General features: G+C 42.1%; 2 protein-coding genes across 2 annotated transcripts; both read right to left on the reverse strand.

Annotated features, from left to right (window-relative positions):
- Positions 1-735: 735 nt before the first annotated feature.
- LOC110529220 (failed axon connections homolog) lies at positions 736-11,949 on the reverse strand. The gene is made up of 6 exons (XM_036985177.2): positions 10,912-11,949; positions 8,722-8,857; positions 8,323-8,519; positions 7,840-8,057; positions 7,354-7,470; positions 736-4,976 (listed from the first exon to the last, which is right to left on the reverse strand). Exons 1-6 carry the CDS (start codon positions 11,169-11,171, stop codon positions 4,690-4,692), a joined length of 1,215 nt encoding a protein of 404 aa, XP_036841072.1. The 5' UTR covers positions 11,172-11,949; the 3' UTR covers positions 736-4,689.
- A 21-nt stretch (positions 11,950-11,970) lies between these two features.
- On the reverse strand, positions 11,971-23,805 carry LOC110529700 (cyclin-C). The gene is made up of 12 exons (XM_021612146.3): positions 23,620-23,805; positions 23,091-23,197; positions 16,540-16,624; positions 16,029-16,098; positions 15,802-15,853; positions 15,595-15,650; positions 14,604-14,639; positions 14,409-14,500; positions 14,258-14,325; positions 14,078-14,157; positions 13,870-13,988; positions 11,971-13,760 (listed from the first exon to the last, which is right to left on the reverse strand). Exons 1-12 carry the CDS (start codon positions 23,649-23,651, stop codon positions 13,706-13,708), a joined length of 852 nt encoding a protein of 283 aa, XP_021467821.1. The 5' UTR covers positions 23,652-23,805; the 3' UTR covers positions 11,971-13,705.
- Between the last annotated feature and the right edge of the window lie 567 nt (positions 23,806-24,372).

The following is a 24,372-nucleotide window of genomic DNA, read 5'->3' on the forward strand; positions in this document are numbered from 1 at the left end:
CTTTCTGTATGTCTGTCTCTCTGTCTTTACCTTTCTCCCTGTCTATCTCGGTCTTTCCCATCATCCCCCAGTCTTTCCCCACTCCGTTTTAGACCCTTCTCTCATGCACCCCCCTCTCCTCACACATACATACACAAAGAAATGGGCAACCAGGCTAATCCTCTCATATTGTTGGCTTGGCTTAGTATTGTCTTAGCACACTAAGAGGGACACTGAGACAGATGTGCGGGTGATAACACAAATTGATATACTCACAGTATATCACAGTAAGTGATGATAAGATATGTCTAGGGGACCTATGGAGTTGTATGACGTTGAGCCCTAGATGCTGAACTAAGAGAGAGAGAGAGAGGGAGAGAGAGAGAGAGAGAGAGAGAGAGAGAAAAGGAAAGAGAGAGAGGGGGGCAAAGAGAGATAGAGAGAGACCAACAGAGAGGGAGGGACAGAGAGAGAGAGAAAGAGAGAGAGGGAGAGATACCAACAGAGAGAAAGAAAGTCAGACAGTATAGTACTGATAGACAGAGTTAGCAATCCTAGATCTGCTATCATGCAAAGGTAAAACACAATAGAAACAAAAACACAATACAAACTAAAACACAGGTAACCACAGTAAAAAAAAAAACACAGGTAGAACACAATAGAAAACAAAACACAGGTTACCCCCCCAAAAAACAATAATAACAAACTAAAAACAGGTCAAATCCAATGCCATTTTCTTTTCAAAATCACGCATGGTAAAATGAACACAGCTATATTTAATGAAATATTAGGAGTAATTATTTTTCATACAGCCACTCATCTCTAGTGGTGATACATTCATAGGAAGTTCTTATCTATTATGTTACAGAGTTTTTCTTTTAGCTCATATACACATTTTCTTTTTCTGCTCACCTATATCCAGTATACACTATGAGAGTCCACACATGTTTCAGCACACACAACACAGACTGACTATGTAATATGGCTCTAGTAGTCTAATAGCACAGATCTCAACAAGGAAGTGAAACAATAGGACTGAACTCTGACCCCTGACCTTTGCTATCTGTAACGGAGTGGAACAAAGTTGGCCATAGACACTGATCTAAGGTTAGTTTTGCATGGCCCTCATGGTTAAGGTATAGATTAGAGGAGGGACAGCTGATCCAAGATATGTGACCATGGGCAACTTCTATCTAGTATCCTAAAGAGGACCCTGGAAAGCCTATGTCAATGGTAACGTTCCACTTGGCACAAAGCTAAGCGATGAGGTATGGTAGGATGAGGATGACACAATCGTTTTTTGGTTTGTTCTGAGAATAGATGTGTACTAGATAAGGGACATCATTAAGCATGCCCATTGGTAGTAGGGGTTTGACACGTCTACTGGAACAAATCATAATCATCAAACATTATTTTAACATGTCACGATTCCACGGTTGAAATTGAGATTACGTCATAGTTTTGACAAACCAATGGCAACCCAGTTCCAGTAGAATAAGACAACTGCACACAACATAGACGTACAACGAAAACACAACTCGTTACCGTGTTCAAATAGGAGAGAATCTGAACAAAAAACTAAAAACCGAATTGGCAGTATTAGAACAAACGTACAAAAATATATAAGAAAATAAATAGCTACATTACATTAGTGCAAAAATAATGCCTCATAACATCCCCTCCATAAATACACAAAACAAATAGAAAACAAATAAATAGAAAATAAATCATGTAGACTACATATAAATACATAAATAATATGCTGGCACTGGCTTAAGCGGCCAACACCAAGGCTGTGTCTCTCCCCTGGCTCTTATAAGTGAAGGCAAGAAACATGCAGACAGGGTATAGGGAGTGACACAGACAGTGACAGACTGGTATACATCATCTATACACAAAGGCTTATGTATCACTGTGTAAATTCACACCATGGTACCCCCATATGGAGGCGGACTCTGTTTTGTACTCAGACGTGGCGACATGTGGTTTGAGCACTTTCATTGTGCAGGAGAATTAACGTTGCAATAAGGTTTGTAGAGGATCTTAATCATCATCAGCATCACCATCGTTACCATTACAATCAGTATTATCATCTTTGCATTACTAACCACTCCTCCCTCCTTAGAGAACCCAATCTAGCCACACTACTTCACAACTATTCTCTGCTGCCATTAGACAAGTTGAGAGCCCTGCCAAGTTGAGATCCCTGTAACGTCTAATGTGGCCATGTGTATCTATCAGTATTTGTTTATGTACATGTATCTGTGTTTGTTACTGTATCTATCTGTAACTGTGGCTGTATATGTATCTATCAGTATCTGTATATGTACATTTATCTGTGTTTGTTACTGTATCTATCTGTAACTGTGGCTGTATATGTATCTATCAGTATCTGTATATGTACATTTATCTGTGTTTGTTACTGTATGTATCTGTATATGTACATGTATCTGTGTTTGTTACTGTATCTGTATCTATCTGTAACTGTGTCTGTATATGTATATATCAGTATCTGTATATGTATCTGTGTCTATATTTGTATTTGTATCAGTATCTGTGTCTGTCTCTATGTTTGTGGCTGTATCTGTATCTATCAGTATCTGTATCTGTGTCTATATCTTTAATCTGTGTCCGTATCTGTATCTGTGTCTTTGTCTATATATGTATCTGTGTCTATCAGTATCTGTATCTGTGTCTATATTTTTAATCTGTGGCTTTTTGTCTATATATGTATCTGTGTCTATCAGTATCTGTGCCTATATTTGTATCTATCTGTATATGTGTCCTTATCTGTGTCTGTGTCTTTGTCTATATATGTATCTGTGTCCGTAACTATCTGTATCTTTATCTGTAACTGTGTCTATATCTGTAACTGTGTCTATATCTGTAACTGTGTCTATATCTGTATCTGTGTCCGTATCTGTAACTGTGTCTATATCTGTATCTGTGTCCGTATCTGTAACTGTGTCTATATCTGTATCTGTGTCTTTGTCTATATATGTATCTGTAACTATGTGTATCTTTATCTGTATCTATATATGTATCTGTATCTATATATGTACACTTCTGTGCACGCTCAGCTGTGAACACCCAGCCTGAATGCCTGTAAGTTGTACGCCTCGAAATCAACACATGACGTACGATGACTCTACACCCCACACACACACCAGAAATAGGCTAATTAGAATAGACTGTTTCACTGTTCCACACAGCCTACTATTAAGTAAGACTAGCAACCAAAACTGCGGATTATAGTAGTGGGTTCATACTTAGCACAGAGTGAATTGATGCTTAAAGCAACAATGACCATTCTCTTCCTTCTATTTCTAGATAAGATTCATTCTTAAAGGGGGGTGGACAGACCAGCTATATGTGATGAAAACTGAGATGCTGAGCAAAAGCCTAAGTGTTCTTTTCATCTATTGCATCTTCGTGCTCTTTCTCAGGCCTGAGGTACATACATATGCACAGACACACTGCATCACAGTAAACATTAAGACAGGCCAGCGTAGAAACGTAGATAACAGATAACCAGCAGGGTAAAGTGTGATTTTCATTGGCACCTATCAGCCATGCAACTCCATGTCTATCTAGTCTATTTCTACATGATTGTTTCATCCGCCCTCAATGGCTAAAAGTACACACAACTAAGGATCTCCAGTAGTTTCCTCTCCTCCTCTTCTTTTCTTCATCTACTATGAAATAATTGGACAAGTGGAAGAAGAATTGGACAAGTAGGCATCCACCATATTGCTTTCACCTATCCAATGTTTTCAGATCTGTGCAGATTATAGAGAGGAGATGAGGAAAGGAAGCCACTTTAGACTTTTGAGATGTCCCCAATCTACAGTATCTGCAACTCCTCCATAACATCAGACTATTCTAAAAAGGATTGAGGAAATATTCAATGGCCTGACTGCAGATGAAAAGTGTCAGTTGGGGGTCACCAGGTAGTTTGGTCATATTTAACAAGCACTGAGATGTTGTATGGGAGAACCACATATTTGCATTATATGACATTGGGATCATATATGTAATTAGCAGGCTATCTATACTATATATACTCATATTAAATCAGATTTGGGATCTGATTACATATTTATATGGAACTGCACTCATCTGCATCTTGTCTGAACAGTGTCTGACATATCAATATAATATCAATAGAATGATTCATATTTTGCAAGGACGCAAGTCACAGGGGTCAGTACGTCAAACACACAATGCATCTCAAATTGGGGGACACAGGTAACACACACCACGTTGTTGCCGTGGTAACAACAACTCGACAATGCAAAACTGGGCAACAGGCGTTGATGTCACCCAGGTAGAGGAGTTTCTCAGCGAAGCCGTCATTAACTCCTGATCTTTCTTTTTCTCAACTCTTTTCTCCATCGGGTTATCTTTACCTCTTTCTATCACTCTTTGGCTGTTTTTCTCTCTATTCCTATTTTACTCTGTTTTTTTTCTCTACTTCTCTATCTCTATTCAGTCTTTCAATTCCTGCAGTCCATTGTGTGTGTAGAATCTCTGAATCCATCACTCATTAACACAAACAACAGCCTCTGGCAACAGAAATGCACCCCAGTAGTTATTCCCTGCTCAACAGGTACAGGGCATTGTGTTTGGGGGGAGGGGGAGGGGGGGGGGGGAGGGGGCACGAGACCCATCCAGGCGGTGTGTGTGTGTCTTGTGTGTGTCATAGGGCAGTCAACACTTGAGCTGCTCCATCTCAGAGCACTCTGTGTCCATGTCCGAGTCGCAGAGCGAGTGGCCCGTGAGGTCACTGTCTGGTGAGATTGTGTGTGTGTGAGGAGGGCTGGCCTCGTCCTGGAAGGTGTCTGTACGGGAGTAGAGCCCCAGGTCCTGGAGTTTGGACGGGGAGTCGTCGTCCTCTGTGGTGTCATCGTAACAGAAATCCTCCAGATCAACGAACCACTCGGGCCAGAAGCGCCGGCGGATCCTCTCACAGTAAATGGCCAGGTTAATCAGCTCGCCTGGAGCGGATAGGGTGGGTCAAAGGTCAACACAAAGGCAAAGGTCAACAAGCTCAGCTGAGAATGGGTCAAAATGTGGTGTGTTATATTCAATAAAGATGGAGTCTATTCCAGTCTGATTGCTGTCAAGGTTTCTTCCTCATCACAGTTTGTTCCCGTTTTTTTTTTTTACATTTGACAATGTTATTTTGTGTTTCCACATCACCACACAAACAACACAAAAACAAAACATCCACTATACAACACATTCCCCAAGGTGATCAACATATGATTTCCAAATTTCCTTAAACACTTCTGTTTTTTTTTTTAAATGTTATAATATACAAAATCCAACGTTATGTAGCTAGATTGTTCAGTCCTCCACTTTGTTATTGAAGGTAAATATGAGGCCTTCCAATTGAGGGTTCCACTTTTTTTTGCAGCAATTGGACAGATCACAAAACTTTCTCTGATATTGATCATCAATATTTACATTTCCTAACAGACATAATCGTAGAGATAGATGGATATACATTCATAGACACAATGAAATGATAGAACATGCATTATCCCAAAATGGTATTACTTTATCAGAAGACCACAGCATAGGCAATAGGGTTCCTTTGTGCTTTTTCCATATCCAACAGAGATGTGACATTTCTGGGTGCATTATATTCATTACGGCAGGAGTGTAGTAAGTCCTATGAATTATCTTAAATTGCAGTAGTTTATGTCTTAGGTTGTAGGAGCAGGTTTTAGCATGTGCACATATCTGTGACCAAGGGTTCTCCTCAATTTCATCCTTTAGATATAGAGTTTCAAATCAACCCTTCACATAACTTGGCAAATCAACTTCTTTGGCATATTTCTTCTATGCTAGATGCCTTAGGTACATCCAGATTCTGTTGACGCAATTGAATACGATTTCAGAATACGATTTATTCTGTAAGAAGTTAAAGAAATCGGCCTTGGATAATCCAAATCTGTCTTGCAGTTGATTGAAAGACAGTAGAGATCCATCATAGTACACAGGTTCAAAATGCATGATGCCACTTTGGAACCAGGACTTAAAGGTGTTGTCATTAAACACGTTGTTCCAAATAAAGGCGCCTGGCAATATTGGGTCTTTGAATGGAGAATCATTGGATTGTCCGTTTTTTTCTTGGACCCGAAATAGTGAATATATTTTAGATCCTAAGGTATTACATTTATGGCTTTGATACTCCTCCATGCACAGGATAGTCTGCTGTCCATTGTTAAGTGAACGGCAGGTGTGCAGCCCAGTAATGCATTTTCATATGAGGTAGTCCAAGACCTCCAGCTGCATAGGGTAAGTGTAAAACAGTCAATTTGACTCTTGAGGTCTTTCCATTTTAAATAAAGTTGGAGAGCAGGCCATGTATTTCATTTAAAAAGTTGGATGGAATTGAAAATGGCAGGACCTGAAATACATCAACCTTGGTAATATATTCATTTTGGATTATGTTGACCCTACCTAACATAGAAGTGGAGAGAGATCTCAGTCTCTGAACATTGGACTCAATCTTATCTAGTAAAATAAAATATTAGATTTGACATGCCTCCTCCTGATTGCATGGTATCAGTACACCTAGGTATGTCATATGCATCTTTGTTCATTTTAATAATGTACTTTCTAAGCTTGAGAAATCATAATTTGAAATGGGCATTATTTCAATTTTCTCCCAAATTCGCTTTGAATCCTGATACAGCAACACATGTGTCTAACAGAAGTCAAATAAATGACAGAGAATGTTGTGGTTTAGATAAATAAAGTCAAATGTAATCTGCATACAATGATATCACCTGTTGATCTCCACCAATCTCTATTCCCCGGATTGAGCCATGAGTTCAAATTCATGCTAGGGGTTCTGTGGCTAAAGAAAATAAATAACTAGACAAAGGTCATCCCTTTCACGCTGCTTTGGAGGATTTGTACAATAGCTCAATCCAGGAGATAAATGCCGGACCAAAACAAAACACTTTAAAGACAGCCACCAAATATGCCCATCCCACCCTATCTAATGCTTTTTCAGCATCTAATGATACTGACACTTTTGGAGCATTCAAGTTTTTAGTTTGACTTATTATATTGAAAAAAATGGCAGAGATTGTTTGATCTGAGTGAATAAACTTTTGTATTACTGTTTGTATGCCAAAAGCCAATACTTTAGCAATGATTTTGTAATCCACATTCAAAAGGAATATTGGGCGGTAAGATCTGCATATGACAATGGTTCCTTATCTTTCTTTTTAAGTAGGGTGATTTCCCTCACTGTTGCCCTAACTTGCCCTAACTTATTTTTTGGAACCCATGTAGGACCTTTCTGGGGAGTAATGTTAACCATGACACGCAATGTGGCTTGTTGGTGAAACTCACCTTTGATGAGTTGCTCTGGCCTTGTGCCCGGCAGGGTCCACATGGCAGGGGCTAGATGGCTGAACACAGTGGCATCCACCATAGACAGCTTAGGACCCATCAGGTACTTCTTATCACCTACCCAGAAAAACACCAAGAATCAGGGGGCGAGAAGAATGTTGTATGGAAACAAGGGACATGGGGGTAAAATTTTGACTGGAAATTAGTCCTCATGGTGTAGTATCCTACTTTCTCCAGAAGAGGACAGAATTGGACAATGTATCTTGTTATAAAAAGGATGCTCCTTTAAGCACTTGAAACTGGCCATAGTACTGTAAACCCAAGTAAGTTAATTAAATCACAATGGAACCTACAGCTGGCCTTAGCCCTAGTTATGAGATTTACAAGGCTTGTAAGGCTGCAGACTGTACCTTGTGAAATGAGATGGGGATGATGATCTGTAGGATTGTGATTTTAATGATTATCTACAGTATACCCTCACCCTACCGAGTAGGGTGGCCAGCGTCCGCATGTCCTTCTCCATTAGAGCGTAGACCTCCTCCCTGGTGAATCGTCCAATCCCGTGGCCGTACATCTCCCTCTTCACGATGCTGCCAGTCAGGCGACTCAGGATCCACTTGAGTAGGTCACTCAGTGGCCCACTCACTGCCAGCATCTTCTGGGTCTCCTCCAGGTTGTCCACCCACTGACAGTACGCTATGGTCCTGTCATCACACACAGACGTGATGTTCGTTAGGTCAACAGTATCTCAAATCCATACGCTGATAAAGTGTGGTCCCGATGGCACAGTTGGTTGGAGCATGGAGTTTGCAACACCAGGGTTGTGAGTTTCAAGGGACAGATGTAATGGTTTGCGACCCAATCACATTCACTAGTTTATCATCCTATCCCTCAGTATCAAATAAATTAGGTCTCCCAACAGAGCAGCATCTAGTGGATGTCTTGCTGTAGTGTCAGGAAGTGTCTCACCAGTAGAAGTGTTCCTCCACCATCTTGGTGACAGCCTGGGACACAGCCTTCTCCGGGGGACTGAGGTTCTTGTTGAGGCTCACGCCCAGCTTCTCCTCCAGGAAGTCGATGATAAACTCTGTACCAGACACCTGCTCCTGGTTGTACTCTATCCATGGCATCTTCCCCTGGGGAGACAGCTTCCCATCAAAGTAGTTCTGTATGACAGAGGGAGAGAGAGAAAGGAAAGAGGAAGAAGGAATTTCAATGGTCAGTTACTCTTCAATAGAAAATGACACCATGTTAGTTACATCAAATAATTCAACTAAGCACCAACCCAAACATCACTCTCTCTTTCTCTGTCTCTCTCCCCCTCCCCATCTCTCTCTCACACACAAACACACACACACACACACACACCTGGTAGGGCAGGTCCACCATGCGCAGGTAGGTCTCTAACTTGAGGCAGAAGGGGGAGAGAGATGGGACACCACTCTTTGGCCTGGAGAACTGGTGGAGGATGATGGTATCTTTAGAGTTCAGCTCCTGTTCTTTCCTATGAACCAGCCAGAGCAAGGCAGTTTGAGCTCCACATTCTAATCACTCATTCTTATACATTTTATTGAAAGCAACTTACGGTTAGTGCATATATTCATTAAATATGTGTGCAGGCCTCCCGAGTGGCTCAGCGGTCAAAGGCACTACATCACAGGGCTAGAGGCGACACTACAGACCCGGGTTCGATCCCGGGATGTGTCGCTACTGCGACACCCATGAGGCAACTGGCCCAGCGTCGTCTGGGTTAGGGGAGGGTTTGGCCAGCTGGGATGTCCTTGACCCATCGCGCAACTCCTTGCTGGCGACACACTTTGGTCGCCAGCTGTATGGTATTTCCTACGACACATTGGTGCGGCTGGCTTCCGGGTTAAGCAAGCAGTGCGGCTTGGCAGGTCGTGTTTTGGAGGACACATGGCTCTCGAACTTCACCTCTCCCGAGTCCATACGGGAGATGGTAGTTGCAGTCTTGAACTAATTGGAAATCAAAAAATAAATGTGTGGGAATCAAACCCTCAACTCCGAAGTAGAAGTGCAATTGATGTCCCAATTCAAACACACTGTACATTATTTTAAAATCTCTGGATATCTGGATCCCCTAGTAGGCTATAGTGCACACATGACACTTCCACGCTTTTACATACATCTGGAGTTGATTATAGGCTAATGATCAAATTGTACTTTGAAGATAATCAAGGAAATGTTCTTAGATCTTACATAACAATCTCAGGTGCTACAGTAGATCCCGTTTTACAGCTATCTATCATAGAGAGCTTTGCACAATACCCATGCTGAAACTTTCCTCGGGCAAGGGCGCCATTGCCACCGGGACACTACAATGTCAAAACGAGTAGGACACAGCCAAGTGAAATATTGCAATACATTATCATGGTCACTGTAGCTGATCCTATTACACGTTCGTACTGACCAACATAGTCACAAATAGGGGGCTTATTAAATGAAAAAAGTTGAAAGGGAGTTGTTTACAGGTAGCCTACTACTTTGAAGGCGCTGAAACACTAGGACCGCATGTTCTGAAATACTGAGGAGCTGTCCATTTAGCAGTGGTGCTGAAATGCCCACATACATCAAAAAACAAACGTATTGATCCAGTTATCTATAGAATGTAAAGCACTTCGGTGTAATGACATATAGGGAAAGTAAATGAGACAGTAACTACTTAGAGATCGATTTAAAATGGGTCTCTAAGATAGAGTACAGGCGGAGCAAAAAGAAGAGCTATGAGAAAACACACAGTGCTAGCCACATGTAAAATAATAATAATAATAAAAAAATAAAAAACAAGACAGTCAATCAAAATGCCCTTCTGTGTATACAACAACAAGCTTTAGGCCACAATGATTTCTATTGGTGTGGTGTGAAGTCAATTCAACTCGAATCCCGCATCCATCTATGAAAGAGTGTGTTTATCTAGCTGAGTTGGCCTTGGGGTTATCGTTGCAGGTAACCCGAGATGTTTTTTTAAGGACCGCAGCGACCAAACTCAATTCCCCGAGACGTTATTTCAGCTAAAATCTAGGGATTCTACTGCGAAGCTGCAGTTTTCGGTCACAGATGGTCAATTCCTGTTAGCTAATACATATCCGGGCCTGGATTTTAGCTGTATACTTCTCTCAAGTGCGAGGTTAGTAAAGGTCATTCTATCACAACCGCAATGTTTTTCTATACTGCAAGACTCGACTCGACAGAAAACGAGAAGACATGTTTGGCTTGGGTACAGCCATCTAGCCAATATCACATGCCCTGTCATCCCATGCCCTTGAGAAATCGTAAATAAATAAAAGAGTCAACCTTTGCAGCAATGAAAATGATCTTATTGTATTTACACACACATATCTCAAATACCAGGCTTCACGCTACATATGAACAAATCAATGGATGGTTTTAATTTGACATCTAGTCCTAATAGCCACAATCACTGGAATACGAAGAGGCATAAATAACATTTGCGTGATTCATTGGTTAATTTATTTTCTTTCCATAACGCGACAAACATGGAATCTCCGTTAGGCTGCATTCATTTTGGAAGCCTACCTGATGGCGAGCAGCTCGTGCAGTAGATAGGCAGCGGCGGCAAGCAGAGCGCCCCCGGTCAGATAGAGCGTTTTCCGCCACCACGAGTCCGACCCAAGGAGCGGCATGATCCCGCCGTAGTCCTGCAGAGGGTAGGCGATGATGTACCCATACAACGAGAGCTGCTCATTGGAGCCGCACAAGCCGAAGGAGAAGTTCTGGTTCCGTCCAAGATCAACCACAAACGAGCGCGTCCAGGCGAACCCGACGCGCCAGTACATTCTCTCTCTCAGTGGCCTTTTTCTGCCTTGCTTTGGCCGGTTTTGGCTTCATCAACGGGGGCTTCATGCGTGCAAAGGGGTCGTTGCGATGCGGGATGCAAGGAAGAAAGGGATAGGGGCCATCTCGCCTGGCGGTTGTCCCGTCCCCGCTGCGGGGTCGGTATCCTCCGCAGCCGATCGTCGCCGCTCTCTCACTCTGCCGCGGATAAGTGACGTCACGATAGCTGTACCTTTGAAACTCTGTTTTTGCGATCAGTTGGGCAATAGCATAGGCTACTCAATGGCAATAGCATAGGCTACTCTACTAAAGTCATATAGGCCTAACTATTGTATGGTGGTGTAGCCTATGACTTTTATTTGTTGCAAGATGATCAGTAGTTCTAGAAACTTTTAGACCATTACAAAATTAAATCCAGGCAACACTAGAATGTAGGGTAGCCTATACAACTGAGTTAGCCTCGTAGCGTAGGCCTAAAACCATCCTGAAGTCTCGCGAGTTTATAGTCGGTTTCGCTTTACCGATTAATTAATGTATTTATTTTTGGATTATGTCTGTATTGTTTGGCATTACTTCACTTTGGAGCTAGAAACACAAGCATTACGCTGCACCCACGATAATATTTGCAAATATGGGTACCGACCAATAAACATTGATTTGAATATTTTGAGTGAAGTGAAGCGAAACGAGAACGGGTCGGTCAGGATGGTCATGCGTCAGGCAACAGCTGAATGCCCCTGAAACACAAATAATATAACACATTCAGTCGTGCAAAGAAGGAGCTATAGCTGCATCAACCCATTTGGTTACTGCAATATTCATTTTATTACCACAATAGATTTTCAAAAAGAAATACAGTTCAAGTAATAGCCAATACTTTATAAACCACACATTCATGTTGTGTTTCTATAGAGACAGGGGGAAAACCTTAGTAGGCTAATCCCAGTCAGTCAAGTAAACACATATGATACATGATGGAGCCTGTAAAGGGGAAGGGAACTCTGAGGTAAAAGGCTGTATCTCAATAGTCTAAAAGCTGGATCCTCGCTCTCCTTTATCTTTCATGACTTGCAAACAGCCGGTATGTGAAAGTAATATGGAGCACAACCACCAACAGCCTGATTTCATCTAGATTTACTTCGCATCAGTGTATATGAAGCAACCGATAACAAGGAGAGGAATTCACTTCGGACTATTGGGATGCACCCAAAGGGACCACTAATATATACACCCCCCCAAAAACAAACAAAAAACATAACTTCCCTGCAATAGGACAGTGTGCTCGTAAGTCTTATTACCTTGATAAACAGCTTATTTTGTAAGGCATTCAAGCACCCAGTTCTGGACACAGATGAACACGTACATATCAGAGAAACCAAGAGAAACAACCTCTCACACACACAACTCCCACTGTATTACTGTACAGAAAATATATCAATATCTACAAGTAAATATGCACACAAACGTATTGTGACACTTCAATTTGATTAAATACGTGGTACATGCAGACAGAAAACATTGGACCCTGGCTTGTGTAGGACTGATTCAATATGCAATCAAGAACACACAGCTAAATATCCACCTGCCTTCCCCACCAAAAATGTGGTCCTAACAATTCTCCACATAAAAAAAGCAGAATAAAAAATAAAACGTTTTTGTTGCAGGCTAATAACATCATGATAGTAAACACATTTGAGCAGTTTTACTTAAAGCAGACAGCAAATACATTTCATGATTTCTACCCAAGCAAATTTGCCCAATCAAGTAAAACACAAACAATGAAATGAAAGACATGAGTAAAGCTATTTACAAAGGCTGGAGATGTAACAGGTAATGAAGACACTTGAATCTAGCGGGTATACCCCCAGAAATTCCATTCTCCCCCATGAATTCACCTGCTAAGCTCTGTAACCAATCAACGTAGATCTTAGATAACAGGACATCCAATCGGGTCACACAATCGAACAGACTTACATCCTTTCAGAACGCATCTCAAACAGTACAGGGTCCAGTCATCTTAGCGATACCAGTAAAAAGGACTACTATTCTCCCTGAGGAATGAAGACACTGCCAAATGGGCAACTCACACATCACAATCACTAATGATCAAGTTCTCTGGCCCCACGGAGCTCCATATTATATGATTGTTCCCCGAGAGTGTTTCAAGGAAGTCAGGATCATCACAACTCATAGTCCCCCCCTCCCTCACTACATCCTCCTGTTTCTCACAGTTGGGTCCATAAGGTTTTGGTCGCGTTCCCCTGCTCAGACGTTGAATGCATCAACCAATGGTTGCAGTCATCGACTGTGCCGATTGGGCACTATATTGCTATAACATGTGGTTAGCTGATACATAAAATACCTATCCAGGTGTTTTAAGATCTGCCATGCGTTAGCAACACCTGGGCACAGGAACGCGCCCTTTAACTGTTGAGGGATGGAAACACAGGACTGCTGCCGCCAATTGGCTAATGCCAGCATTCCTGTGGCCATCTGATGAGTTATCATACATGAGCCGAGGTGGACGTCCCATTGCCTATGACTGGATGTAAGAGTTATTCTGGTTTCCACTGGAGCTCTGGTCATTCTCACTGGTACACAAACAAAACAGAAAACAGTTAGTTGAGACAGGAAGTGAATGGGTCATGTTAACAGTATATAGGTGGAACACTAAGGTGAGATTAGGATAGATCTCTGTACCTGTTGGGAGGCGGCTTGGGTTTAGGCATCTTGTTGAGCACTGCAGCCATTTCCTTCCTGTCGTCAAAATTCTTCCACTGGTCGTACAGCTTCAGGATGACTCGGATGATCTCCAGGATCTGAGCAGAGCATATACGTTACCGCACAGACAATCAGCTTTCCCCTCCGATTGATGTATTAATATGCCATTTGTTTTGTGTGGCCGTACCTTCTCCATGTCGACAGAGAGCTCAGCAAACCACTGCCTGGCGTCTTTCTGCTGCACCACACAGGCAACATGCAGACATGCTGTGGATGCAGGGGGAAGAATGTGTGTAACACCTCACCTATATTTTATTGAGCTGAATCTACTAGTAGGAAATGTGAGAGGCCTGACGGGGTGTCTTACCTAGTGCGATCATGAAGGGAGGGTAGAGCAAACAGAGGTCTGTCCTATACGTGTCATTCACTACTCTCCTGTAGAGAAATAAGACAGTGTTTCAATATTCTCATATCAAATCAATACATGCTCCCGCAAACAAAGAAAAAAACAAACATACCAGGCCAATGGCAGTAGCATGTCCTCCTGCCCCATGTCCTGCACATACTGCAGCAGGGGTCTGTAGGGGTGATATACTATCAAACAGCAGTCCTGGAAAACGCATGAAATCAGTTAATGAATCCATCCATCCAACAAATGGATGACATCTAGCATTGAATGTATTGTGACAGAGACAAAAACCTTCTATACTTACCATGAGCTCTAGTAGGTAGAACTCACATTCTAATACCTGTAATGAGGAAAGCAAATGAAGTGCAAACTCAGTTTATAAATATATCAGTGTCATAGTCTCAACTTGTATCCCTTTTCTCTCTATTATCTGGGAAGTATCTGGGAATATTTCCAGTATCTGGGAATAACAACATTCTGCTAACTGAACCCCTACCGTGTGAATAATCACCTCCTTCATTGCGCCACACCATCAGAGAATCAATAATTGTCTACAAGGTGTTAGGACAGCCCCAACGTGGTCCTGGTAACTCCGTGGAATCGGTAGATAAATAACCGGCGCTGCAATCGTATTCCACTTAGCGCCACAGCGATAGATACGCCCCGGTGAGGAGACGCAACCGACCACGGTCAAAATCACCTCCCATGGCGATGGGAGTTTTGCCATAGGCTTGCGAACACTAGTTGTGGAATGTGGCGTCTCCGTAGATGCCAACATACTGATACCTAACTACAACACACAACGTAAAGGACTCTTACTGGTGTATAAACTGTGTGGTTCGAGCACTCAATGCTGTTTGGCTGAAAGACATATGTGAAAGAGGTATATCAGACCGTATAACACGGGTATAACTAAACATTACTTTTTACTGTTCTAATTACATTGGTAACCAGTTTATAATAGCAGTAAGGCACCTCCAGGGTTTGTGGTATATGGCCAATAAACCACGGCTAAGGGCTGTATCCAGGCACTCCGCGTTGTGTCGTGCTTAAGAACAGCCTTTTTGGCCATATACCACACCACCTTATTGCTTAAGTATAAATATTTCACAATATAGTGAGTGTGTTGTCAGAGATAGGTCCCACCACAATGCAACATGATCATAACATCTAGCTACAATAATGAATTATATTCAATCATTTAACTTCATAATAAATACTACATGGTTTAGCCTAAGAACTGTTCATACATCACACCCTAAATGATTTCAACAGCAAGGTTAGGTCAGACGTACATGGTTCATTCTGTAAGGGAACTCCTTTGGGAAGGCATAGGAAAATCTTGTTTTTACTGTACAAAACAAAAACACTTGTTAGATTTGACATCAAATGAACGCAACCCATCAGAATGAATGTAGCTTTTGTACCACAGCAAGATTGTATTTGTCATCTTAAATATAAGATCATATCTAAATGGAAACGCTTCGGGTCTCCTTACTTACACACAGACGTAGCTGCAGAGATCAGACGAGTGTTTGAAACAACACCGAATTCCTGGAAGAGACAGTAACAGAAGGGCTTTGAGGATGCTGTCATGGAGTAGGATGGGGGTGAATTGCACTATCAAAGACTATGTTACAGAGCAGTTAACCCTACCAGTTAACCCTATCCCTACTCCCACACAGACTATGAAAACTGGAAAGGCAGTGGGATATCAGGCCATATATACCTCCACTTTGGAGGCAAGGAACACACATGTAGGAGCCATGAGCACTGGGTCTATACTCTTCAGGGAGTACCTGCAGAGGAAGAAATAAGAAAGAGAGAGAGAAAGAGGGGGAGAGATAGAAAGTGATTTGGAAGAGGCCCAAAGCTCAGGGCTCCAGAGACCGTTAAAAAAAAAAAAAAATGTATGCGCCTAAGTTGAAAAATGTAGGAGCATAATTAAAAATATTTGAAGTAACAAGTCGTTTTCTTTGTAGTAATGGGGAAAGCATGACGGTGAAAAACTGAGCTCAGTGTATTCTCCATGGTACTCAGGGGCTGCGGTACAGTGAAATAATAATTCCAACAATTATCATCTGGGTATTTTTTTTCTAAATTACAATTCCAGGTCATACAGCAAAATATTTAGGCGCATGTGGTGGCACTGTAGATATTATACAATGCTCCCCTAGTGCCATTTATAATTAGCTGATGAATAGAACACAGTGTTGTTGTTATGAAAATGGCATAAGCACCTGGCATAGAAACGTTTGAAGTAGACGGTTGCTGTAGCAATGACCTGCTGGCGGAGCTTCAGGTGTTCCCCCAGTGCCTGGATCACTGGAACAGAACAATACATTGAACACAAAGCACATCTAACCTCAATTGCGTCAAACAGCAACCTTACAAGACAATTGACACTGTACAGTGCACTCGGAAAGTATTCAGACCCCTCGACTTTATCCACATTGTTACATTACAGCCTTATTATAAATAGATTAAATAAAACATTTTCCTCATCAATCTACACACAATACCCCACAATGACGAAGCAAAAACAGGTTTAGATTTATTTAGCAAATGTATTAAAAATAAAAAAACAGAAATACCTTATTTATATAAGTATTCAGACCCTTTGCTATGAGCTCAGGTGCATCCTGTTTCCATTGATAATCCTTGAGCCATTTCTACAACTTGATTGGAGTCCATCTGTGGTAAATTCAATTGCTTGGACATGATTTGGAAAGGCACACACCTGTCTATATAGGCTCCCACAATTGACAGTGCATGTTAGAGCAAAAACCAAGCCATTAGGTCAAAAGATTTGTCCATAGAACTCCAAGACAGGATTGTGTCAAGGCACAGATTTGGTGAATGGTACCAAAAAATATCTGCTGCACTGAAGGTCCCCAAGAACACAGTGGCCTCCATCATTCTTAAATGAAATAAGTTTGGAACCACCAAGATTTCCTAGAGCTGGCCAAACTGAGCAATTGGGGGAGAAGGGCCTTGGTCAGGGAGGTGACCAAGATCTCGATGGTCACTCTGACAGTGCTCCAGAGTTCCTCCATGGAGATGGTTGAACCTTCCAGAAGGACAACCATCTTGCAGCACTCAGGCTTTTATGGTAGAGTCGCAAGACTGAAGCCACTCCTCAGTAAAAGGCACATGACAGACCGCTTGGAGTTTGCCAAAAGACACCTCAGACCAGGAGAAACAAGATTCTCTGGTCTGATGAAGCCAAGATTTAACTAATTGTCCTGAATGCAAAGCATCACGTCTGGAAGAAAACTGGCACCATCCCTACGGTGAAACATGGTGGTGGCAGCATCATGCTGTGGGGATGTTTTTCAGCGGCAGGGACTGGGAGACTAGTCAGGATCGAGGGAAAGATGAATGGAGCAAAGTACAGAAAGATCCTTGATGAAAACCTACTCCAGAGCGCTCAGGACCTCAGACTGGGGTGAAGGTTCACCTTCCAACAGGACAATGACCCTAAACACACAGTCAAGACAATGCAGGACTGGCCTCAGGACAATTCACTGAATGTCTTGAGTGGCCCAGCCAGAGCCCGGACTTGAACCTGATCAAACATCTCTGGAGAGACCTGAAAATAGCTGGGCAACGACACTCCCCATCCAACTGGACAGAGCTTGAGAGGATCTGCAAAGAAGAATGGGAGAAAACTCCCAAGCTTGTAGCATCATACCCAAGAAGACTTGAGGCTGTAATCGCTACCAATGTGACATCAGTTTTTTTTTTTTTGGATGAAAACTTGCAAACATTTCCGAAAACATGTTTTTGCTTAGTCGTTATGTGGTATTGTATGTAGAACAATTTAATACATTTTAGAATAAGGCTGTAACGTAACAAAATGTGTAAAAAGTGAAGGGGTCTTTATACTTTCTGAATGCACTGTATATACAAAAGTATGTGGACATCCCTTCAAATGAGTGAATTCGGCTATTTCAGCCACACACATTTCTGACAGATGTATAAAATCGAGCACACAGCCATGCAATCTCCATAGACAAACATTGACAGTAGGATGGCCATACTGAAGAGCTCATTGACTTTCAACGCGGCATCGTCATAAGATGACACCTTTCCAACAAGTCAGTTTGTCAAATTTCTGCCCTGCTAGAGCTGCCCACAACTTTAAGTGCTGTTATTGTGAAGTGGAAACCTTCAGGAGCAACAAAGTGGTAGGCCACAAAACCTCACAGAACGCGACCGCTGAGTGCTGAAGCGCGTAAAAATTGTCTGTCTTCAATTGCAACACTCACTAAATCAAATCAAATTTTATTTGTCACATACACATGGTTAGCAGATGTTAATGCGAGTGTAGCGAAATGCTTGTGCTTCTAGTTCCGACAATGCAGTAATAACCAACAAGTAATCTAGCTAACAATTCCAAAACTACTACCTTATAGACACAAGTGTAAGGGGATAAAGAATATGTACATAAAGATATATGAATGAGTGATGGTACAGAGCGGCATAGGCAAGATACAGTAGATGGTATTGAGTGCAGTATATACATATGAGATGAGTATGTAAACAAAGTGGCATAGTTAAAGTGGCTAGTGATACATGTATTACATAAAGATGCAGTAGATGATATAGAGTACAGTATATGCATATGAGATGAATAATGTAGGGTATGTAAACATTAAATTAGGTAGCATTGTTTAAAGTGGCTAGTGATATATTTTACATCATTTCCATCAATTCCCATTATTAAAGTGGCTGGAGTTGAGTCAGTGTGTTGGCAGCAGCCACTCAATGTTAGTGGTGGCTGTTTAACAGTCTGATGGCCTTGAGATAGAAGCTGTTTTTCAGTCTCTCGGTCCCAGCTTTGATGCACCTGTACTGACCTCGCCTTCTGGATGATAGCGGGGTGAACAGGCAGTGGCTCGGGTGGTTGTTGTCCTTGATGATCTTTATGGCCTTCCTGTGACATCGGGTGATGTAGGTGTCCTGGAGGGCAGGTAGTTTGCCCCCGGTGATGCGTTGTGCAGACTTCACTACCCTCTGGAGAGCCTTACGATTGTGGGCGGAGCAGTTGCCGTACCAGGCGGTGATACAGCCCGACAGGATGCTCTCGATTGTGCATCTGTAGAAGTTTGTGAGTGCTTTTGGTGACAAGCTGAATTTCTTCAGCCTCCTGAGGTTGAAGAGGCGCTGCTGCGCCTTCTTCACGACGCTGTCTGTGTGGGTGGACCAATTCAGTTTGTCTGTGATGTGTACGCCGAGGAACTTAAAACTTACTACCCTCTCCACTACTGTTCCATCGATGTGGATAGGGGGGGTGTTCCCTCTGCTGTTTCCTGAAGTCCACAATAATTTCCTTAGTTTTGTTGACGTTGAGCGTGAGGTTATTTTCCTGACACCACACTCCGAGGGCCCTCACCTCCTCCCTGTAGGCCGTCTCGTCGTTGTTGGTAATCAAGCCTACCACTGTTGTGTCGTCCGCAAACTTGATGATTGAGTTGGAGGCGTGCGTGGCCACGCAGTCGTGGGTGAACAGGGAGTACAGGAGAGGGCTCAGAACGCACCCTTGTGGGGCCCCAGTGTTGAGGATCAGCGGGGTGGAGATGTTGTTGCCTACCCTCACCACCTGGGGGCGGCCCGTCAGGAAGTCCAGTACCCAGTTGCACAGGGCGGGGTCGAGACCCAGGGTCTCGAGCTTGATGACGAGCTTGGAGGGCACTATGGTGTTAAATGCCGAGCTGTAGTCGATTAACAGCATTCTCACATAGGTATTCCTCTTGTCCAGATGGGTTAGGGCAGTGTGCAGTGTGGTTGAGATTGCATCGTCTGTGGACCTATTTGGGCGGTAAGCAAATTGGAGTGGGTCTAGGGTGTCAGGTAGGGTGGAGGTGATATGGTCCTTGACTAGTCTCTCAAAGCACTTCATGATGACGGAAGTGAGTGCTACGGGGCGGTAGTCGTTTAGCTCAGTTACCTTAGCTTTCTTGGGAACAGGAACAATGGTGGCCCTCTTGAAGCATGTGGGAACTACCGAGTTCCAAACTGCCTCTGGAAGCAACATCTGTACTGTTTGTCAGAAGCTTCATGAAATGAGTTTCCATGGCCGAGCAGCCGCACACAAGCCTAAAGATCACCATGCGCAATGCCACGCGCTGGCTGGAGTGGTGCAAAGGTTACCACCATTACACTCTGGAGCAGAGGAAACTTGTTCTCTGGAGTGATGAATCACACTTCACCATTTGGCAGTCCAACGAATGCACAGTGCAAACTGTAAAGTTTGGTGGAAGAGGAATAATGGTCTGGGGCTGTTTTTCATGGTTCGGGCTAGGAACCTTAGTTCCAGTGAAGGGAAATCTTAATGTTACAGCATACAATGACATTCTAGATGATTCTGTGCTTCAAACTTTGTTTCAGCATGACAATGCCCCCGTGCACAAAGCGAGATCCATACATAAATGGTTTGTCGAGATCGGTGTGGAAGAACTTGACTGGCCTGCACAGAGCCCTGACCTCAACCCCATCGAACACCTTTGGGATGAATAGGAACGCCGACTGCTAGCCAGGCCTAATCAGTACCCAACATCAGTACCCAACCTCACTAATGCTGTTGTGGAAGCATGTAAGCGAGTCCCCGCAGCAATGTTCCAACTAGAGGTTGACCGATTATGATTCTTCAACGCCTATACCGATACCGGTTATTGGAGGACCAAAAAAAGCCTATACAGATTAATCGCCCAAATTTTTTATTTATTTGTAATAATGACACTTACAACAATACTGAATGAACACTTATTTTAACTTAATATAATACATCAATAAAATCAATTTAGCCTCAAATAAATAATGAAACATGTTCAATTTTGTTTAAATAATGCAAAAACCAAGTGTTGGAGAAGTAAAAGTGCAATATGTTCCATGTAAGAAAGCTAACATTTAAGTTCCTTGCTCAGAACATGAGAACATGTGAAAGCTGGTGGTTCCTTTTAACATGAGTCTTCAATATTCCCAGGTAAGAAGTTTTAGGTTGTAGTTATTATAGAAATTATAGGACTATTTCTCTCTATACCATTTGTATTTCATTAACCTTTGACTATTAGATGTTCTTATAGGCACTTTAGTATTGCCAGTGTAACAGTATAGCTTCCGTCACTCTCCTCGCTCTTTCCCTGGGCTCGAACCAGGAACACAACGACAACAGCCACCCTCGAAGCAGCGGTACCCATGCAGAGCAAGGGGAACAACCACTCCAAGTCTCAGAGCGAGTGAAGTTTGAAACGCTATTAACGCGCACCCCGCTAACTAGCTAGCCATTTCACAATGGTTACACGAGCCTAATCTCGGGAGTTGATAGGCTTGAAGTCATAAACAGAGCAATGCTTGACGCACAACAAAGACCTGCTGGCAAAACGCACAAAAGTGCTGTTTGAATGAATGCTTACGAGCCTGCTGCTGCCTACCACCGCTCAGTCAGACTGCTCTATCAAATCATAGACTGAGTTATAACATAACACACAGAAATATGAGCCGTAGGTCATTAATATGGTTGAATCCGAAAACTATCATCTCAAAAACAAGACGTTTATTCTTTCAGCGAAATACGGAACCGTTCCATATTTTATCTAAGGGGTGGAATCCATTAATCTAAATATTCCTGTTACATTGCACAACCTTCAATGTTATGTCATAATTATGTAAAACTCTGGCAAATTAGGCGGCCCAAACTGTTGCATATACCCTGACTCTGCGTGCAATGACCGCAAGAGAAGGGACACAATTTCACCTGGTTAATATTGCCTGCTAACCTGGATTTCTTTTAGCTAAATATGCAGGTTTAAAAATATATACTTCTGTGTATTGATTTTAAGAAGGGCATTGGTGTTTATGGTTAGGCACACATTGGAGCACCGATACGCACCGCATCGATTATATGCAACGCAGGACACACTAGATAAACTAGTAATATCATCAACCATGTGCCGTTAACTAGTGATTATGATTGATTGATTGTTTTTTTATAAGATAAGTTTAATGCTAGCTAGCAACTTACCTTGGCTTACTGCATTCGAGTAACAGGCAGGCTCCTCGTGGAGTGCAATGTAATCAGGTGGTTAGAGCATTGGACTAGTTAACTGTAAGGTTGCAAGATTGAATCCCCCGAGCTGACAAGGTGAAAATCTGTCGTTCTGCCCCTGAACGAGGCAGTTAACCCACCGTTCCTAGGCCGTCGTTGAAAATAAGAATGTGTTCTTAACTGACTTGCCTAGTTAAATAAAGATTAAATAAAGGTGTAAAAAATAATAATAATTTTAAAAAAATTCAATCGGTGTCCAAAAATGCCGATTTCCAATTGTTATAAAAACTTGAAAACGGCCCTAATTAAATCGGCCATTCCGATTAATCAGTTGACCTCTAATTCCAACATCTAGTGGAAAGCCTTCCCAGAAGAGTGGAAACTGTTATAGCAGCAAAGGGGGGGACCAATGCCATATTAATGTCCATAATTTTGGAATGAGATATTCAACAAGCTTTTGATCATGTAGTGTATGAAGAGGTAGCCTAGCGGTTAAGAGCGTTGGGCCCATAATCGAAAGGTGAATCTGTCCATGTGCCCTTGAGTAAGGCACTTAACCCTAATTGCTCCTGCTAAATGACTCAAATGTAAATATAGACAATTGTTGCCGGTTATTGCTAGGAGTAGTGTCAAATGAGATTTGAGGGTAATTAATGTTGCGACATTGTACCATTTCCCTAACAGTAAAACCATTCTCCCACAAAAACAGATTTATCATAGCATATGAGTCTGATGAAATACCATTGGCAAAGAAGATCTGCAGTTTCCAGTAGTCTTCCTCAGACATGAACTTGATGTCCTTCTGACGCTCCTTCATCAGGTCCTGCTTGTCCAGGACCCACTGCAGACTAGTGAAAGAGAGACAATCAACCACAACGAGCCCTCTCATACACACAGTATCATAACAACAAAACTGCTGATAGGAAATCTGAGAGCGGTGCGTCAGAAATAAACAATAACACAAAAATGCCTTGATGACCTGCGCACAAAGTTAATGTCAGTGTGGCTACGCTGTCAAGCCAGCTCGCTAGAGGCACAAAAAATAGTTAGCTGGCTCTACAAATAAATCTCAGCATTCATATCTAGCTAATTAACACTAAGAAAAATTACCACTAAATGTTCGTCCGGGACACTAATACTGACATAATATAAGACTAGAGTGTGCGGACAAGCTGAAGTTAGGTAGCTTGCTAACTCTAGCTAGGCCCCAAATCAATGGTTTCTTTCCCATTCATAGTCCTAATACATCACGTTCGGACAGAATACTTACTAATGCGAGCTCTGCCAGAAGTTCCCAGCCATGGCTTATGAGTTGAGGTAGAAAATGTTATTTTAAATGTTCTTTATTTTGAAAGATGATGCGGGACATAGAGAAGAAAGTGGTCAGCTAATAAATTTGCAGTGTAACACTCAATGCTGTTCTGACGGCGACTGGGGCGTGATGTGCTTGGGTTCCACTTAGCTGGGTCTGGGTTGCTAAATGGGTGGGAAACGCACATCTCTTGTTGTCTAATTTTGCGTGTAAATATACAATTGTTACAGTATCGATGTTGCCTAACCATCAGGGTTGGGGTCGATTATGAATTGAGTTGCAAATTGCTCTTTGATTCCAATTCAATTCTTACATTTGAATTACATTTGAATTCACACTCCACAGAAATAAGAATTTTAATTGAATTTTAGTTCAAGGAAAAATAATTTAATTAAATGAAATTCAATATACAGGTCATTCAAATTGCTTATTTATTGTACATTTCACCATAGCAATGTTTAATCTGAAATCATGTATGGCTACCAATACAATGAAGCATGAGGTTGAAAGATTTCATTTTAAAACTCATTCTCCTAAAACAATTACAAATAATTACAGTGGTCTGGAAATAATGTAAGATCATGTTGTGGGTTGTCTATAATAATTCATATTCCCCTTCATTTAAATAACAGAAGAAGAAAGAAAATTCCGGAATGAATTAGATCAAACACTGCAGTATGGAAGGGAACAATCCAGCATCTCATGACAAAA

This window comes from Oncorhynchus mykiss, chromosome 8 (genome assembly GCF_057628025.1).
Source record: "Oncorhynchus mykiss isolate SJ-2025 chromosome 8, ASM5762802v1, whole genome shotgun sequence".
Taxonomy (NCBI): domain Eukaryota; kingdom Metazoa; phylum Chordata; class Actinopteri; order Salmoniformes; family Salmonidae; genus Oncorhynchus; species Oncorhynchus mykiss.

Coding starts and splice junctions, on each gene's coding strand:
- LOC110529220 (XM_036985177.2), bottom strand. CDS start 11,171: ATGTACTGGCGCGTCGGGTTCGCCTGGACGCGCTCGTTTGTGGTTGAT. Junction 8,058..8,322: donor GTGGAGGAACACTTCTACTG/GTGAGACACTTC, acceptor GTGTGATGACAG/GACCATAGCGTACTGTCAGT. Junction 4,977..7,353: donor GCCAGAGCAACTCATCAAAG/GTGAGTTTCACC, acceptor TATCCGCTCCAG/GCGAGCTGATTAACCTGGCC.
- LOC110529700 (XM_021612146.3), bottom strand. CDS start 23,651: ATGGCTGGGAACTTCTGGCAGAGCTCGCATTA. Junction 15,854..16,028: donor TCCTTGCCTCCAAAGTGGAG/GTATATATGGCC, acceptor TGTCTCTTCCAG/GAATTCGGTGTTGTTTCAAA. Junction 13,761..13,869: donor CCCAAGCCGCCTCCCAACAG/GTACAGAGATCT, acceptor TTTGTGTACCAG/TGAGAATGACCAGAGCTCCA.